An 18,169-nucleotide genomic window follows, 5' to 3' on the forward strand; every position below is an offset into this window, starting at 1 on the left:
GCTGAGCTTCGTGCAGGCGAGGACAGCTGCCTCTCAGGAACCCCAGCTGGAGAGACTTCCCTCCCCGCACAGGTCGCCAGCCCGCGCCGGCAGAGGCTGGAGGGGGCAGTGGGAGGAGCCGGTGTTTCGAGGTGGGGAGGGGGCGGGAGGTGAGATCCGGAGTAGCAGGCAGGGGGCGGGCCCTGTAAGGTGGAGGTGGGTGGGGGGCGTGTCTGGCCGCCCGTTGACTGGGGACTGAGGGATGGGCGCTCCCCCCGCCCCCTTCCCCCCCAGCTCAGTGGGTTCAGGAGTTGACGCGCGGAGGCAGGCAAGGTGCCCATCAAGCCACCCAGGATCCGGATTCCGCCCTCCGAGCGACGTGCGGCCCGGCGCCCAGGTAGGACCTGGAGAGCAAAGGGGCCGCGCGGCCGGGGATCGTCGGCGGCTGGGGAAGAGGTCTCGGCCCCGACCCGCCCCTCCACGCAGCCTTCCCCAGTGGAGATGCTGGGGAGGTGGGGACCCGGGTGCCTCCTGGAGATGGGGACAAGGGAAGTGAGGGCGCCCCTTTCCCTCTGCCGGGCGGGGGCGGAGCCTAACGCACCGCTCTCCCCACCCCCGGGCGGAGGGGACCCCCCCAGGGGAGGGGCTCCGGGCGAACGCTGCGGGGCGTCTCCTTCGCAGTCCCGCCCGCCCGCCCTCCGGCCGCCTCTGCCGCCGCGCGCCGCAGCAGCGCCGCCTTCCCTGCGCAGTCGGTGTCTCGGCGTAGCTGGGTGAGTGGGGGCGCCCCGACTGGGGCTGGGGGATGTGGGGTGGGGCAGCCCTGGAGCCGGGGGCCACGTCCAGGCTCCTCAACCCCGCGGCTGCCAGCGCCTCTGGGGATTCCTCCCGCCCCGAGTGCGAGGAGCCGGGGCTCCCCCCGCGACGCGTGGCGCTCTCCAGGGTCCTGACCGCTGCGTGGCCAGCCCGGGGGAGTCGCTGCTCGGCCGCCCCGGAGCGCCCCCTCCCGGAGGGGTCGCGCGCCAGACGCCCTCGGAGCGCTGGAAGAAATGAGGCGGGGGCTCAGCGCAGAGCCGGGGGAGGTCTGGAGTGGGAACCCGGCGGGGAGGGGGCTTCTCAGGTCGAGCCGTGAGGTTTTTTTCTATTTTGGGGTCTAGGGGATCCTTGCAGGGACAACAGAATCTTCTTCCAGCGGGGAGGGGCAACTCCGAGGGTGGCAGGGAGGAGAGTGCACTGTAGAAGCTCTCCTGCCCAGAGCATCTCTCTGCCCCCTCCCCGGTGACCCAGTTCCTTAGACCTTGAGGAGGGGGGTAAGAGGCACACGCCCCTCATCAGCCCAACGTGTTTCCTTGCCCCTTCCCACACACATGCTCTGGGGGTCCTCAGCCTGGGCCAGAAGAGGCTGATCTAGAAAGGGGGGGCACCAACTTACAGAAACATGCATGTGACACACTGCTGAGGACACACGCAGATCCTCCAAATGATCACACAGCTACATTCCCTTCATACTGTGACAGGTGTGTACCTGGTCACATGCACCTATAATGCATATAAACGGACATAGATGGAAGCGCAGAAAGACAAATGTAGTGCAGAACCCGGGCACACACACCATGCATGAGCACATGCATTCTCATACGTGTGCCTGCCCGTATGTGCATAAGGAACCCCCTTGCCCTCTCACACTCCTCCCCACATTCAGGGGAGGGTCACTCGCATGTCCCTACATCCCTGCCCAGAACTGCTTGCCAGCCCCGCTCCTTCACGTTCCTTTTGGCCTCACAGTCAACCCCCTGCCCCGAGGAGACCTTTCTGGATTTGACAAAAAGGGAGCATTCCATGGGCTGGGGAGAAAAGGAGCCCCGGGCAGGTCTGGGAAGGGGTGCAGTTCCCTTTCCTGGGTCCTGATAACACCCCTGGAAAAAGAAAGGAAAATGACAAGGGTGCTGAAGGTCCCACATGCATCTGGCCATGTGAGAGGTGCTGGCATGTGAGTTGGCGTGTGATGGCATGTCTGAGACATGTGGGGTTGGGGGCTGGTATGTCTTGATGTACAAGATACGGGAGCTGTGCATGCCACCGAGGGTCAGTACCTGTGAGTTGTGGGTCAGAGATGTTGGTGTGTGTGGAAGCATGGTGACCCACGGGTGCTGTGGGCTGGTATGTGAGCAGCATGGAATTCCGTGTACGGATTTGATGAGCTGCGTAACATATGTGTCAGGATAGATTTGTTTGCATATTGTTTTATAGGATATTTGTGATACTTGTGCGCACGTAAATTTTATTTATGTAACACGTATGTAGCCCTTCTTATTGGTATAGGCATGGTCCTAAGTGTCTCCCACGTGTTAATTTACCCTCCAACAATCCTGTGAGGTAAGTGCTATTATTATCCCCACTCTACAGATGAGACAGAAAGAGCTTAAGGAACTTGCCCAAGGTCACATAGCCGGTAAGAAACAGAGGTGGGATTCAAATTCCAGTGATCTGACTCTAGAACCCAAGATAATATCCGTGCTGTGCCCCTTGTCGGGCACACCTGTTAGAGACAAAAGAGCTCTGTCTGAGCTGCAGATGTATTCTTGGGGAGCAGGCACGGGGAGCAAGGAGAGGACAGTGGTAGGAAGGGGGACCAGAAGGTCTTTCTGTACCCTCCTGAGCAACTCGGGGAGTCAGTCCTGTCATGCGATGGCTGCGTGACCTGTGCCCTCCTCTGAGCCTGCCTTATTATCTGGAAAATGGGGCTAATTCCAGACTCCCCCTTCAGGGAGAAAGGTGTGCACTTTGAAGGCTGAGCGGAGGCTCTAAGGCGGGCCTCCACGGACGCGAGCCCCTTTGCTTCCTCCTCCTCCAGTTCTGTTCCTGGGAAACAGTGCAGAGTGGTGGTCCTAAAGGCCGGTGGTGACACTGGGCCAGTTCCTTTTTGGCCGGCTCCAAGAGGTCAGGGTGTCTGGTGTCCAGGGTCCCTTCTGGAGTGGGATCAAGGGAGCAGGAGGGCCTGACCACTCTTCTCTGTCCCTTGACCCACTGGGGGCCCAGGTGGGACTTGGCTCTGCGGTCATGGGCAAGCAGAACAGCAAGCTGCGGCCGGAGATGCTGCAGGACCTGCGGGAGAACACAGAGTTCTCGGAGCTGGAGCTGCAGGAGTGGTACAAGGGCTTCCTCAAGGACTGCCCCACGGGTATCCTCAACGTGGATGAATTCAAGAAAATCTATGCCAACTTCTTCCCCTACGGTGACGCCTCCAAGTTCGCGGAGCACGTCTTCCGCACCTTTGACACCAACAGCGACGGGACCATCGACTTCCGGGAGTTCATCATCGCACTGAGCGTGACCTCGCGCGGCCGCCTGGAGCAGAAGCTCATGTGGGCCTTCAGCATGTACGACCTGGATGGCAACGGCTACATCAGCCGGGAGGAGATGCTGGAGATTGTGCAGGTGGGCCCGGGCCCCTCGCTGCCAGGCTTGTCCTTACCCCTTGCTTTTAGCCCTGGACAGACCGTCGGCAAAATGACCGATTTAAAGAAGCGGTGAGAAACCTCCCAGTACCTTAGCCCAGAATCACCAGTTAACATTCTGCTTTATTTTGATGTGCATGCAATGCTTTCTTGTTGTTCTGAACACTGACCCTTTACCCTTAGGTAAAAAAATGTATTTCCTAAGAATAAGGACATTCTCTTACATAATGTATAATATGATTAGCCATGTCAGGACATTTAACATAGAAATGATGCTATTATCTAATCTACAGACTGTATTCCAGTTTTGCCAACTGTTTCCATAATATTCCCTAGAGCATTGTTTTCTCTTGGTCTAAGATCACACACTGAGTTAGTTTTTTTGTTTTGTTTTGCTTTTTTTGGTTTTGTTTGGAGACTGGGTCTTTCTATGCAGTTCAGGCTGGCCTTGAACTCCCAGCACTCCTCCTGCCTCAGCCTCCCAAGTGCTGGGATTACAGGTGTGCACCCTCACCTCCAGCTATGCATTGAGTTTTATTGTCATGTCTCCCTAGTCTCTTTTAATCTGGGTTAATTTTTCAGCCGAGTCTTTCATGACTTGACATTTGTGAGGAGTATAGAACAGTTGTGTTTTATTGATCTTCATTAACTCAGGAGGAAACATGCTCAGAGAGGTCGAGGCACTTGCTTGAGGCCACACAGCCTGTGAGTGGACCAGTTGGCTCTAATGCCCACAAAGCTTCCGGATACTCAGCCAGTTTCCAACCAAGGGATCACCAACAGCTCACTAGAGAGTGAGACTCTTCATATCCAGGAACTCAGTGCTTCCTTACTACAACTCCACGAGGCTCAGCAAAGTGGAGAGACTTTCCCAGAGTCACACAGGACTTAAGTGGAATCAGGCTTAGGTTGGCTGCCACCCAGAGCTGCCTTTTGTGAGGCCTCTGGACTCCTAGTCAGGAGTTCTGGCTTCTGGTTCTGGAATTGGCCTTCACTTTTAGGTTGCTCGTCTGATATGACAAGCTTTAGGGACCTGACATGACTGCCCTTGCTGGGTACAAACCGAGGTGTGATAAATACCAGCTTTGTTTGGAAAAGTCTTCCAGAACATTCATCCTCTTAGCCAGCATCGAAGATGGTCAGGCCTTGGTTCTCTTTGATCTCAGAGTCTTACCCACTTCCCCCTAAGCTTTTATAGCTTTCTTTCCGGTAGATGGGGGTGTTGAGCCCCTACTTCCCAGGCTATTGCAGGGATAAAGGGGACTTTGGTTCTAGCAGAGCGCCTCGCACATTCTTGGTTCTCAGTGAACGTTAGTGCCGTAGTCATTGCTTCTCCTCCATGTGTCCTCTGCTGTAGCCGGGATGGCCCAGAGCACACATCAGGGATGCTGAGATGTGCCTGGGCAAAACCACTGCAATGCCTTGCACGAGCCCTTGCCACTCTCCTCCGTCTCTGAATCTTCTTCTATCCAGTCTCCAATTCTGCAGGCGGCCACCCCTTCCGTCTCATCCACCCCAGTTGGACTTGATTTTGGGCCTCACTTGCTAAGGGTCTGGATCCACGCTTCCCCGCTTGAGTGGAATGGCTGCCTTGGCAAGTGACGCTCTTCCTGTGCCTACCGCCTGAGTGTTACTGACTCCTCTGGGCCAGGGGTTAACTCTCAGATACTGGATGCCGGGGACTTCTGGGGGTCTTGATGCAAGGGTCAAGGTAGACAGGGTGGAGGAGCACTCAGGACTCACTGCATAGCAGCAAATCCAAGGGAGACTCACGTTCTACCACTGAGCATGGACAGTTGCCCTGGTGGCGCTGGTAACACAGTCCTCCCACAGCCACCACACCCTGGCAGCAGTCAAACCAGCCCCACTCCTTGGCATCCCCAGGACTCCTTTCTGGCTGGTCTGGCTACAATGCCCGTCTTCTATAATGACAGACACAGGTCTCAGACAGCTGGCGCAGACAGAACTCTGCAAACCCCAGTGCCTGATTAATGACAAGTAGGCGCCAGTGAAACTATGATCGGGCAGCAATTCCAGACAATTAATTAGGAGGCCCAGGAGAAGGGTTGTTGCAGGGAGCGTGGTCACTCGCTAAGTCATTGCTCAGTCCTTCTCAGGATCCAGCCTGGTGCTTGTGGTGACACAATGGGAGGAAAGAGTGTGCCTCCCGGGGCTCCCAAACTGGGGTGAAAGATCACTGTGCAGGCCAGGCTGACCAGCCCAGTGACAGAAGGTGACATCTGGAACCCAGAGGATGGGAGATGGGGGAGGCACTGAAGACTTGGTGGATGAATAATGTCTATCATATGAAGTACTATTTAGCGACCATTTACTATAGCCATCCACTGTTCCAGCTGTCACATCTCCTTTAGTCCTCTAGAGACTCCTAATAAGGGAAACACAGTTTCTCCCATTTTACAGATGGTAACTGAGGCTCACAGAAGTTAAGTACTTGTCCAAGGTTACACTGTGAGTGAGTAATGGATCAGGATGGTACTGTCCATCTTACATCCACGCCCACACTGCCCAAGCATCCCTCCAGCAGCTAAGAGAGTAGGTTCAAATGTGATCTCTGCCATTCATTCCTTTCCTGAAAGGAATGAGGAGATTTTCAGGGCTGTTGTGAAATTTAAGATAATGCATCTAAAGGACCTGGCAAATTGTGGTTTTCTGATAAACGGTAGCTTGTAGTAGAATTCCAAGCAAAGACTGTGAATGCTGGGAAATCTGAAGGACGCAGGGTTGTTTGATTGTGGTAGATTTACCCCTCTGGGGAGGGCTGAGGGTGGCGAGGTCAGAACGGGCAAACTGCGAAGTGTCTTGAATACCAAGGACCAAAGGATTTGGACGAGGTACAGAAGGTGGTGGGAGGTGCCAGTGGCCTTTAAGCCGGAGGAGCCTGCCAGGTGTCAGGCACTGGACTTGTTTCTGAGGATGTGGGCACTGGCTAGTGTCTGAGGTTTTTCTCTCTACAGCAGGGACTAGTGTAGTCCTATAGATGCATAATTACTTCCTGAGAGGCATCCTCAAAGGAAAAGCCCTGAGGCTCTGGGCTTCCTGTGTGCCCTGATTCAGTCTGGGTCAGAGATGGCTTCACTAAGGAAGCATTGTGTAAACTGAGCCTCTAGGAAGAGTGGGAGGTAGCAGAAGGAGCGTGGGGCAGCATCCAGAAGGAGCTGGGTGCACGGCGGCCTGGAGGATGGCCCGAGTGTGACGGAAGGAAGTGAGGGGGTGGCCTGCTGGACCTGAACACGGCAGTGGAGATATGCGCTTGGAAAGAGCTTTAGAGGCAGTGTGGGGACAGACCCAAAGGAAATAGGCCAGAAAAGAGCAGCACAGAGGCAGAAGATGGCCTTCAGGGAGGGGAAGTTTTAGGAATGCAAGATGAGAGACTTTTGGAGGTGTCAGCCTGTAAGAGCTGGAAGGTTGAGACAACAAATGGGGTTTGTGAGCCCCAGGACGCAGGGACCCAGCCTACCCATGCCCTGGGCCAAGCACTAGGTGCTCTGTACATTTAGCACGACCATCCTCCTGCACCTCACCTCAGGATCTCCTGCACGCACGCGGCAGCTGCCGCCCTCAGCCCAGCAGAGCTCAGGCTGTCCGAGCCCGCTGGCAGATGCTCATTTGCATTCGTTTGCATAACGTTCCCACCACTGTGGAACCCCAGCTGCCTCAAGGCGGCTCTGCGCCCCCTGTGGGCCACAGACGGCAACGCAGTTCAGTGCCACCTCTAGGCCTGGCGCCCCAGTCAGCCACTCAGCTACCGAGGGAGGGTTGAAAAGGGCCTGGGTGATTTTGAGGGTTGGCGTTAGCTCGGTACCCACAAACCCAGGTGAGGCGCCAAAGCTCAGCGCTCTAAGCCCTTGGCCATCTGGGCCTCGACGTCCTCCAACATCTCTTCTGATTCCCTGCGCCCTCCAATCCTTGGCGCCTGTTCAGAGCTTTCACGCAGCGTTACCTCCTTGCATGCAGGTCCCTCAGCCAGCAATTCCTTTCCCATCCAGCCCGCCCCAGCAGCCCCCTCTTCTGGAGAGCCTCCCCAGCACCTCCCGGAGCGCCCCCCGCCCCGCCCCCACGCCGCTAGCCTTCGGGACCCCGCTCCAACCGCCCAGCTGGACGGGGGCAGCCCGGGGACGTCCCCGAGTCTGGGGAGGAGGTCCATTCTCACTCCCTGCCTTCCCTCTCGAACTCCAGGCCATTTACAAGATGGTTTCGTCTGTGATGAAGATGCCGGAGGACGAGTCGACCCCGGAAAAGAGGACTGAGAAAATCTTCCGCCAAATGGACACCAACAACGACGGTGAGGGGCCAGGGCTGGGACGGGGCGGGCGGTGGGCAGCGTCCCCCCCACCCTCGCGCTTCACCTCCCCGCGTCCCGGGCTGCGTCCCCCATCATTGCACGCTTCGCCCCGCAGGCAAGCTGTCCCTGGAGGAGTTCATCCGCGGGGCAAAGAGCGACCCGTCCATCGTGCGCCTGCTGCAGTGCGACCCCAGCAGCGCCTCCCAGTTCTGAGGGGAGGAGCCAGGCACCCCTCATCCCCGCCTTCACCGGTCCCACCCGGCTCTCAGCTTCCTTTCCCTCGTGTCCACCCAGGCTGGGGGTCAGACTGGGGACCCGCCCCCCTCCCCCGGGTCTGCACTGCGGGGGCCTCTGGAACTGGGACCCTGGAAGGAGGGGGCCCCAAAGCAAGCTGGTAGCATCCCTCTTCCGCAAATGGCAGACAGGCTCGGGTTTGTCTGTCCCTCAGAGTCAGGGCCCTCACCCAGACACCCAGCCGTCTCCCACCCACCCCCAGCCCTGAGGCCAGACCCCTCCCCAACCGCGGAAGGCTCAGGCTCAGGCTCAGGCTCGCCCCTCCTAGGGCTCAGCCTGGGGGCGGTGGGAAGTCACACTCAGGTGACCAGAGCCTGTCTTTTTACTTGGAGGGGAGAGGATTCCAGGCCTTTGAGAAAGGAGCTTCCTTAAGCCTCCCTTTCCCACAGAAGCCTTCAACCCTCCCTGCCCCAGCTCCTGCTGGCCCCAAGGCCAAGGCACAAATGGAAACCTCCCCCATCCCAGCTGTGGCTGCGGTCCCCTGAACCTGTCTGCCTTTTGCACTCGATGGACACAGCCAGCTGCAGACCACCAATTGAGCCCTGTGTATTGGCCTCTCTCTCTCTCTCTCTCTCACACACACACACACACACACACACACACACACACACACACACAGGCAGAGCCCCTCCACCATGTCCTGTGTGGGAAAGAAGAGCAGGCCCCTGGCCGAGCCCCGCCCCCACCCTGCATGCAGCCACACGAAGCATCTTTGTTCTTTTTAATAACTTCCAAATAAAGTTTCCCGTTTCAGTGCAGTGGGCTAGGTGCATGGGGCGAGGGGCTGAAACACCCCTCCTGGGTCCCCAAGGGTCCATTAAGCCCTCTTGGGCTGGCTCTAGGGATCCTTGGGCCATCTGGAACTTGCCAGCCATCTGGGCACGAGTCGCAGTGCAGGCTTGGTGGTGGACCCAGCAACCATGGGACTGCATGAGGCATCTCAGAGGGTCAGTGGCACAGAGCTGGGGCAGCTCATCAGGTTGCAGCCCTCCATGGGCTCTGCGCTCTGGATCTGTGGGCGCACAGCAGACTACTGCCCCTGGGTCTGGGCCAGGGTCTGCTTCAGGATACCAGGGGCATGGGCAAGTGCCAGGTTGGACCCTTGAAGCATCCCTTGTTTCTGGGCAAGTGCCAGGTCGGACCCTTGAAGCATCCCTTGTTTCAGGCTAGAGGCTCTTTGCCCTCTCAGAATTTGTTCTGGGCCCTGGGAGAGCCAGGTGTTAGCTGTGTGGCTTAGCCAGAAATCTGGTGAGTCTCCAAGCCTTTCCCTTTAGTCCTGGGAAGAAAACTTATGCCTCTGTTCTCAAGATGGAGCTTCATACAGATGGGCAGGGCAGACCAGCCTGGGCTCTCTGGCAAGGGCTCCCAGGGAACAGGGGAGTCAGGACTGTGGCGAGGACTTACCCTGTGGTGGCCGCTTTCCCCCCACCAGGGCTTCAGTTCCAGCACCTGGCGGGTAAGCTGGATGCAGCGCACAGCAAACACGCTCTCTGCCATGCAGAGCAGGAGTGAGATGCCCCAAAGGCACAGGCTGGAGCTCTGGAGGGCACAGGGGGCAGAAGTGGTTGTCTGGGGCTGAGGCTAGAGGACAGGACTCCCCAAATCCAGTGTGCTCCCTCTATGAGGTACTCACATAAATGCGTGTGGGGTCGAAGGGGCAGTCTGGTGTGAGCACCAGTAGTCCAGGGCTCCCAAAAGTGCAGACAGCTAGCAGTGCCTGGCCCTGGGTGGCAAAGGTCACTGCGATCGAGGCCAAGAGGCCAATGGCACAGGCCAATGAGAAAAGAGCACAGGCCACACTGGAGCTAAACACGGTCCAGCGCTGGACAGGAGAGGCCACTGGTCAGTGGACGTCAGGCTGCTGCATCCCCCACGCCCGCAGCACACCAGGCCCTGGGTGGTGGCTGCTGCCCCAACTCCACAGCCCCTTCCCAGGAAGTGTCACATACCAGAGCAGTGCTGGGGAGGTAGCGTGACAGCACGATGGCCGCAATGCCAGAGGAGATGACCTGTGGGGGAGGCTCAGGTCAACTCTGACCTCTGTGACGGAGGACAGCAAGGGGTCGGGACCACCCTCGGATAGGCAGGTTCCACTGATGCCACCTCTCCAGCCTCCACCTCTGTCTAACGCTGAGCGTGGGCCTAAGGGCCTGCATCTACACAGACGCATTGCCTGCTCATGACCCAGCATTATTTCTAAAACACAGTTGCTCCCTGCTAAAACCTTCCATGACTCCCCACTACTGATGGCTGAGTTTAGAACAGGGGACCTGTGTATGTCAGGTGGGGTGCATGATACTTGTGACATAGCTCCCTGGAATGGAAGAAACAAAGGATCTCAACTAGCAGATAACTAACCCAAAGCTACTATATTAAAATCGCCCAGGGTACTTCATGAAGTAGAATTCAAAATCCCTAGGACACTCAGTTATTCCAGGCTCTCCGTGACCCGGGCCCAGGCCTGCGAGCTGCTCAGCCCCTCCTGGGCCACTGTCCTTCCTCATCACTCTGATGTGGACACCCATGTGCAGCCAGCCTGCTTCTGACACCGCCAGGAGAACCTCCCCGCTCCGCTTCTCTGCCTCCATCTGGCTTCCAGACCACCCTCGGGCCCCACACAGGACCCCTGGCACACTGTTCTCCTGCAGAAGTCCCCTTGCTGCAACAGGCGTGACACAGCAGGGCTCCAGCAGCAGCTTCTATTTCACTGGACAGCCGTACTCAGGGCTTCAGCCTCTCTGGGCTAAGCCTCCTCTGCAGGCTGAGCTGGCTTTGAAAGCATCAGACCTCAACAGTCCAAATGGATTTGGCCTCTTTGTAATCAGCAGGAGGTTGGTGAATCCTGTAAAGCCTTGTGGGAGTAGTGAGGTTAACTGAATAAGGGAGTGTGAGGGGCAAGTGGTCCAGCCCAGAGCCCATCCCTGTGGCCTTCTCTACTTTTTATTTTTTGGTACTTAGAATCGAACTCAGGACCTTGTGTTTGCCAGGCGTGCACTGTGCCACTGAGCTACATCCCCAGCACCGTGGCCTTCTCAACCCTGCCTTCCTCACATGGCTGCTGGGAGGCACAGACAACCACGACTCCAAGGCCACCACAGGCACATGCATGGCCCTGTGACACTGGCAGAGCCCTCCTCCTTTTGTGGTCCAGAGGCCAGTGAACCTCAGCTTTATTCTGCAGGCAAAGAATAGACACAGAGAAAAAAGTCCTTCACCTGGGAGGCTCAGACACTGATGTGTCCCCCACAGTTGTGGCCACCTCTTCGACAGTCAGGAAAGGACTTTGCAAATCTGAGAATGCCAGGCCCCTTTATTTCTGTGGTCATCAGACGGGGCACACAGCCAGTGGCTACAGTCATGCAGTTGCTATAGAGCAGGTCGAATGCTAAGGCCCTGCCGAAATGGTTTTCTCAGTATCTCTAGAACAGGTCTTAGCCATTCCCGACTCCACAGCTGTGTACCTGCCACACTCCACACGTGGAATGCCATCCCTGCTCCTTTTCCTATATGCAAGCTCAAGAAGACCACACACCTGGGTTGGTAACTGCCCATCTGTGAACTCCTACTCACCCATCAATACCCAGAGACCTCCTCCACCTCTGTGAAACCTCCTTGCACCCTCCTGAGCTGCCCTGATCTTCCTTCCTCTTGCCCAAGGGTACCTTGAATATTCTCCTAATAACCCCAACTCACAGCAGTGTACACTAACCACTGAGCTAAACATCTCAGTGGACAGTCTCATCGGTACTCGCCAGGACCCTCTGAGATGGACATGCTTACCATTCATGCTTCATAGATGGGAAACTCAGGCAAAGGGTTGGTAAGCAGCATCACAGAGGTTGGCGCTTGGGGCTCCCAAGGGTGCCAGTGGGAACTCATCAAAGGCCTTTCAAGTCCCTCCCCTGTGCCAGCCACCCTCCCGGACTAGCCATACCACAATAGCAGAAGTGACCGACACGATGTTGACCACACAGTACTGCAGAGCCACGGCGTCGTGGGGTGCGGTCACGTAGCGCAGCACGGTGCCGTGCAGGATGGAGGCTGCAATGAAGCTCAAGTGGCCCAGCACCACCAGCACCAAGCCCGTCTTCATCAGCACCTTCTGGAAGTCATCCACACTCAGGGCACCTGTGGGGGCAGCGGTGTCAGGGCCAGGGTAAGGATCAGCCTGTTGGGCTGTAGGGAATAATGAACACTGGCTTCCCAGTCTATTTCTAGACGGCCTGAGGCCAGTAACTTGTCTTCTCTGAGTCTCAGTTTCCTTCTCTGTAAAGGGGTTCACAATCCCATTGTGAGAATCCTTGGGACTCTGAGGCTAGAAAGCACCCAGGTGCTAATCAGCAGTAGCTGCCCTTGTCAGGGCTCAAGGTCATGAGCAGCAGGGGTCTAATTCAGGTCTCTAGCTCTTGACTCAGGACCCTTGCACAATCTCTCATTCATTCATTACATAGATGCTCACTGAGTACCTACCTTGGACTAGGCAAGCCCTGGGCACCAGGGTGAGTTTGATAGTCACTGTCGAGGCCCCAAGGAGCCCACAGCCCACTGGGCAGGCCCTGCTTAGTATTCAGTTTGGTGGAGAAGACCTGACCTGGCACACGGCAGATACGAAGCTCAGTTGCAGAACCGAGCTGCCTAGGGGCTGGTGACCCCTGGGTCTCCGTCTGGAAGCTGAGAGGAAGAACCTGTGTCTCCCTCTCAGGGAAGGAGGTCCATGAAGCAGATGGGAAAGCAGGGAGAATTCTGGGCAGCTGGGCAAAGCAAGCTCCTAGAACAGGGGGCACTAGGTGGGGCTGAGGCAAATGGGGAAGGCCGGGACCAAGGGCAAATTCTAAGTGGCCCTTATCATCACGTCCCAGGGACAGGGAGTGCCCCTCTGCAGGCAGGCAGCTGCTTTCTGTCCCGCATTTCCCCGTTGGCTCCTGGCCCTGTGCTCCCTCACTCAGACACCTGGGACTGGAGGACGGTGGGGCCGGCCAGAGCCCAGAGACCTCCTCTTCCTTTAGCTGCTCGCATGAAATCTGACTTTGAGTCCTGTCCTAGGCCTCGGTCTCCCCGCCTGTGGCAGAGAGGATTGATCAAATTTGGTACATGTACAGGGCACTGCTGCTAAAGTTTACAAAAAAGAAGGAAAGAAAAGAAAGATGAAATGGAAAAAAAGCAATCAGTCGCTGAATGTGCTCGGGGACCCTGTGCCAAGAGGCAATGCCAGGAAGCAGGGGACACTTTTATGACTTGGCACCAACCCCTCCCCTCTCTGATCCAGATTCCCCAGGCATAAAACAGGAAGGGGACGCAGGGGCTGTGGCTCAGTTTTGAAGCAGCTTTGTGAGGCGCTGGGTTCCATCTCCAGTACCACAAACAAGACAGAACAACAAAAACCAGATAAGGACAGGTCTACCTGGCTGCTGACATCCTTGGAGCCTGCAGGGTCCTCTGTGGGTAGACCAAGGGAGGAGAAGCAAAGGACAGAGGATGGGCTGGACAGGCACGGTGGAGCTGGAGTGGCCCGGTAAGATGAACAGCCAGCCAAACAGGAAGGGGCATGGCCCTCCATTCTCCCTCCACCCACCTACTTGGCATGGCAACCCAGCACCAGGCTCAGATCTGTGCTGGAAAACAGCAGCATCCTGGGACCAAGAGTTTGATCAAACTTGGTGGCAGCTTGGGGCTATGATTATAACTCGGGGTAGTCTCAGGGCAGTTGCTGGCTTTATTTCCAGCTCAGCTTCTGGGAGCTTTTATAATGTGGAAGGCACACTTTACTCTCAGGAGGTAACTTCATCTTGCTAAGTGCTAGGTGATGGGTGCTATCATCCCCGTTTTACAGATAAGGAAACTGAGACCCACAGGTCTCTTGGCCAAAGAGGACCCTCCAGAACAGTCTGATGCCCAAGAGCAGCATCCCAGTGCCTCAGGAGTGGACCGAGAGGGACAAGCCAGTCTGTTCAGATTCGGTTTGGGTGCCTTTGGCAAGGTTGAGAGGCGTGGGCCTCGGCCCCCTGCCCTCCCATTCTGGTGACAGCTCTCTCCAGCACCTGGCATCCCACCTGGGGATCCTGGAGCAGCGTGCCCCTCAGCAAGAAAGGAAAGTGGAGTCACACCAGGCAGCTCCACAGCAGCCCTCCTCCCTCCCTCTCCCTGCTGGGGAAACTGAGGCCAGAGCAGGAAGCGAGTTAGAGGAGCAGGCGGCCGGGACCCCGGAGGCTCCGCGCCCACCCTGCCGCTCACCGAGGCGCGCACACATGTCGGCCCGCGCGCGGTGGCCGCAGCCGGCGTCAGCGTGGTCCCCGAGGCTGCGGGCCGCTCGGGGGCTCCGCTCGCATCCTCGTCACCCCGGTCCGCGAGCCCTCGGCCCGCCCGGGCGAGCTCAGCGGCCGGCCCGCCCCCTTCCCGGCACCCTCGGCGCCCAGCCCCGGACGCCCGGCGCGCAGCGGCCAGCCCGACCGGCTCTGCAGCCCGCCGCCGGCGGCTGAGTCACAGCCCCGCCCCGCCCCGCCCCGCGCCCCAGCCGCCCCCTGCAGTTTGCCCATCTGATGGGCGGAATCGAGGCTCCGGGCAGATCCGATCTCCTGCCTGGTGAATAAGGTGGGGCTGCAGCTGGCGGACACGTGAGTGGAAAAGTCCTCAGAGTGAAGCCTGGGATGGGAAGGCGGCAGCTATGGATGGCCAGAGAGCACCGCCTGGAGAACTAGGGTCTGTCCTTGACTGCTACGTGACCTCAAGCCAGTGGCCTTCCCTCTCTGGCCTTTCTTTGTTTGCTTTTTTGTTTTTTGAAACAGGGTCTTGCTGTGTAGTTCAGGGTGGCCTGGGATTACAGGTGTGTGCCACCATGCCCGGCCCTTCCCTGGCCCTTCTGTTATTGGCTTGAGAATGTACCTTGGTCTTCTGGCCTTGTTTACCCGGAGCAGAGTACTTTACCTGTCCGTCTCGGGCCAATCTCTATTTCCTTCTTGGAAAATCAGGCTTAATATCTGCCCTTCGAGGTCATGGTGAAGAAAAATGATAAGAAAAATTCCTTACGGACTCCCTAGGATGTCTTCATGGACGAAGTGTAGGTCCAGCAGCAGGATGCACTGCAGGAGCTGAGCTGAGCCCCTTCAGGGTGCCATGATGGACAACACTGCCCTTGGTTCCTCCTCAGCATTCCTAGCAGAGATTCCTCCCTTGGGGTGCAGAGGGCAGCCTTCACCCAAGACCACCCAGCTGTAAGTGGCACAGTAAGCACGAACTTGGACTCTCGGCTGGGTCTCGGTGCCCAAGTGCTTGCTTCAGCATGCCTGTATGGTAGCTTTCTCCCTGGACTCTTTAGTCTTTGGAACCCATTTCTGGGAGGCACAGACCACGTTTACAGACTATCCCTTGTCCCAGGGTCAGTGACCTTGAAGGCAGGGCGGGTCTGCTGTCTCCAGGTTCTCACCTGGGCACACAGGTGAATGTATACCTTTCTGCCCACCTGTGGTGACACCAGCTGTGTGCCTGTGGCATATGTGACTGGAGCAGCGCACAGAGCTTCTGGAGTTTGGAAAAGACCTGCATGCAAACCAGGGAGGCAGAGGAGCCCCCTGGTGTAAGTGACCTCCACAGTCATGCTGGCCAGTCTGGTAGCCCTCAGCAGAGGGCTTCCCTGCCATCTGCGCTCTGGAGAGGACAGTGCGTAGTGGGTGCAGGTTGGGAGACAGACTCTCAGGTGGAAGAAGAAATTCAGGCTGGTGCCTCCCTGCTGCTGCATTAATGCTGATGTCCATGGGGACAGCCACTGAGCAGTACTTTTCCTTACTGTAAATAGTCAGACACCTGTAATTACGGCACAGCAGCTCCATCTCCAGGTCTTTATCATACACAGCCAAGAGTGCAAAGAGGCAGTTTACAGAGGGTTCCCAACAGCACCTGAGGGGTAGCTAAGGTGGTGCAGGCATGCGGGAGGGCAAAGGAAGGATTGCACCCTTTGTTTTATTCATGGCTGTATTGTTTGAGTCATGCAATGAACATTTATTCACATCTTGCTTTTATTAAACAGGAGGAAAGACCCCTCCCCATTGTCTTGCCCCCTGTACCATCAGCTACCTGACAGCACAGCCACCTCCCAGGTGCTGCATGGAGAGCACGTGTGCCACCACCAACTGATAGCTAAGCTCCTGGCCGCGCATGTGTGTGATTTCTCACCAGTCCGTCAGGTATCCTCTTGACTCTGGTCTGAGGCCTTCTGGAATTGGGCTGGTGGCCAGACCTCTTAATGCTTTTGCTTCTAGATGCTGATTCTTTCTGTCTCTGGAACAGCACTGAGAGTTAAAGATAATCACCCTCTATCACAGAGGCCCAGAAAGGGAAAGGAGTTTTCCACAATCACCCAGCATTTATCAGATGTGAAGCTAAGACTTGACCTAGGCCTGTCTGGGGGGCAGTGAGGCAGATTCTGAGTTCTATGCTGAGGTGAGGTAGGAAGAGCCACGACGTGACTCTGGACAGTGCCTGTTCTCTGGGCTTCTGAGGTGGAAGAACGGTCCCAGGTCCCACCTGCTTCTCTCCAGTTCATTCTGTCCTGGCCATCAGCCTGTGATAGCTTGGACCCCGGAATAAAACCCAAGGAAGCAAGAAATTAAAATTTGGGGAGCAAAGGCTTTATTTTAGGCCAGGCCTGGAGTCACAATCTCCAGGAGCCAATTTGGAGACTGCGCACCTTACAGCTAGAAAGGTTGGGTTTTAAAATCAAAAACCACAGGGATGTTGTAATCGCTGACACAGTTAGGTAGCATCTGGGCTTTTCAGAACTTCCTGTAATTGCCTTGAAGTTAAGCATTTCTTAAAGAACAGCACATTTTATTACAGATAGCCGGATGAGGGGTAGGGGAGGGGGTTACAGGAAACTGATACCTAAGGCTTTTACAGCTTTCTCAGGAAATTGAAACTTAACCTAGAAAGATAGGAAGGGAAGGGGATTTACAAGGAGCTGAAACTTAAGTCTTTACTGGAGATGGAATTTTAATCTCTATTGAAACGGCGCATACAGAACAGGAAAGGTGCGCAAGGGTTAAAACTAGGCTATAACAAGCCGACCTGAATTGTTGCTGCTTCTTGTCTTATTGCTACAGCAGATGGCCGAAGTTCATCAGTCCTCAGCATCGTACACCTTGCTCCACCTCTGTGCAACAGCTTGAGGAATTCTTCTAGAAAGAACTCCAGGCCAGAAGTCTAGACCCGTGTCCCCTTCTGTGCACTGTGACATTCTGGCAGCTCCCTGGCATTCTCTAGGCCTCAGTCTCCCTAGCAGATGGAGATTATTGCTTTCCAGGCTTGCTGGCTTTCTGTGGTGTTAATGGTTTGAGAGACATGAAAGTGGTGTTCACACCAGAGAATTACAAGAGTAATTCCCTCCCTCTCTTCCTGGAATGTTTAATGACCAGGTGTGGCCCAGTGTGCATAAGCTGGGGGCTGGGGCTTTCCAGGGCACAGCCCTCCCTACCTCCCCGTGCTCTGCTCAGGCTTCCAGCTCCTGTTTGATGCCTCCCCACTTTAAACAGGCCCCGCATCCTCACTGTAAGGAGAGCACCTCCATGTAATTGTAGCTGTCCCCCACACCAGCTGTCTTCTGTATGTGCACACATGGACCAAAAGCTAAAATGAACTGGCCACGCTTCTCTGAGAGAAGAGCAGAAGGTAAAGGGTATTTTAGCTACTGTAGCTTAAAGCCTTCATTTTAATTTTTTTTAAGCAAGCATGAATTGTTTATATTTACAAGTTTTGGATGACGTTGATAGAGCTATTTGTTGCATTTCATTTTTTATTTGTAAAAACAAACAAACAAAACTCATTGTAGAAAGCTTAGGGGAGAGGCGGGGGATATGGCTCGGTGGCACAGTGCCTGCCTGGCAAGCTCAAGGTCCTGAGTTCAATTCTTGGTACCAACAACAACAACAAAACAAAAATAACAACAAAAAAAGAAAACGGAGAAAAATATAGGAAACATAAAGAAGAATCACCCATAACCCCATGTCTGCTCAAGAAAACCACTACTCGTGTGTGTGCACACGTGCACACATGAGTGTGCAGGTCTCACTTTTTCTTCCGTCTCTGAGACTTCTGGCTCTACTCCGTTGCTGTCACTTCATCATCTTCATGGTCTCTGTCACCTTCCTTT

The 18,169-nt window shown here is 56.0% G+C and overlaps 2 protein-coding genes and 1 long non-coding RNA gene across 5 annotated transcripts; 2 read left to right on the forward strand and 1 right to left on the reverse strand.

Annotated features, from left to right (window-relative positions):
* The first annotated feature begins 660 nt into the window (after positions 1 to 660).
* On the forward strand, positions 661 to 8,789 carry Hpca (hippocalcin). 2 transcript variants are annotated; one of them, XM_063236000.1, is made up of 4 exons: positions 661 to 749; positions 3,016 to 3,414; positions 7,632 to 7,737; positions 7,853 to 8,789. In XM_063236000.1, exons 2-4 carry the CDS (start codon positions 3,037 to 3,039, stop codon positions 7,948 to 7,950), a joined length of 582 nt encoding a protein of 193 aa, XP_063092070.1. In that variant the 5' UTR covers positions 661 to 749; positions 3,016 to 3,036; the 3' UTR covers positions 7,951 to 8,789. The 2 variants fall into 2 exon arrangements, with proteins under 2 accessions (XP_063092070.1, XP_063092071.1); XM_063236001.1 differs by lacking the exon at positions 661 to 749 and adding an exon at positions 2,404 to 2,428.
* On the reverse strand, positions 8,739 to 14,425 carry Tmem54 (transmembrane protein 54). 2 transcript variants are annotated; one of them, XM_063235998.1, is made up of 6 exons: positions 14,263 to 14,425; positions 11,966 to 12,159; positions 9,981 to 10,040; positions 9,665 to 9,853; positions 9,436 to 9,570; positions 8,739 to 9,043 (listed from the first exon to the last, which is right to left on the reverse strand). In XM_063235998.1, exons 1-6 carry the CDS (start codon positions 14,276 to 14,278, stop codon positions 8,972 to 8,974), a joined length of 666 nt encoding a protein of 221 aa, XP_063092068.1. In that variant the 5' UTR covers positions 14,279 to 14,425; the 3' UTR covers positions 8,739 to 8,971. The 2 variants fall into 2 exon arrangements, with proteins under 2 accessions (XP_063092068.1, XP_063092069.1); XM_063235999.1 differs by lacking the exon at positions 9,665 to 9,853.
* Positions 14,426 to 14,483: 58 nt separating this feature from the next.
* Positions 14,484 to 17,790, forward strand: LOC134472986 (uncharacterized). The gene is made up of 3 exons (XR_010043061.1): positions 14,484 to 15,239; positions 16,052 to 16,208; positions 17,124 to 17,790. It is a non-coding gene; the product is annotated as an uncharacterized LOC134472986 (long non-coding RNA).
* Positions 17,791 to 18,169: the final 379 nt, after the last annotated feature.

The sequence above is a fragment of the Cavia porcellus genome, unplaced genomic scaffold (genome assembly GCF_034190915.1).
Source record: "Cavia porcellus strain 051 isolate PalLab524CR breed Dunkin Hartley unplaced genomic scaffold, mCavPor4.1 scaffold_25, whole genome shotgun sequence".
Classification (NCBI taxonomy): Eukaryota; Metazoa; Chordata; class Mammalia; order Rodentia; family Caviidae; genus Cavia; species Cavia porcellus.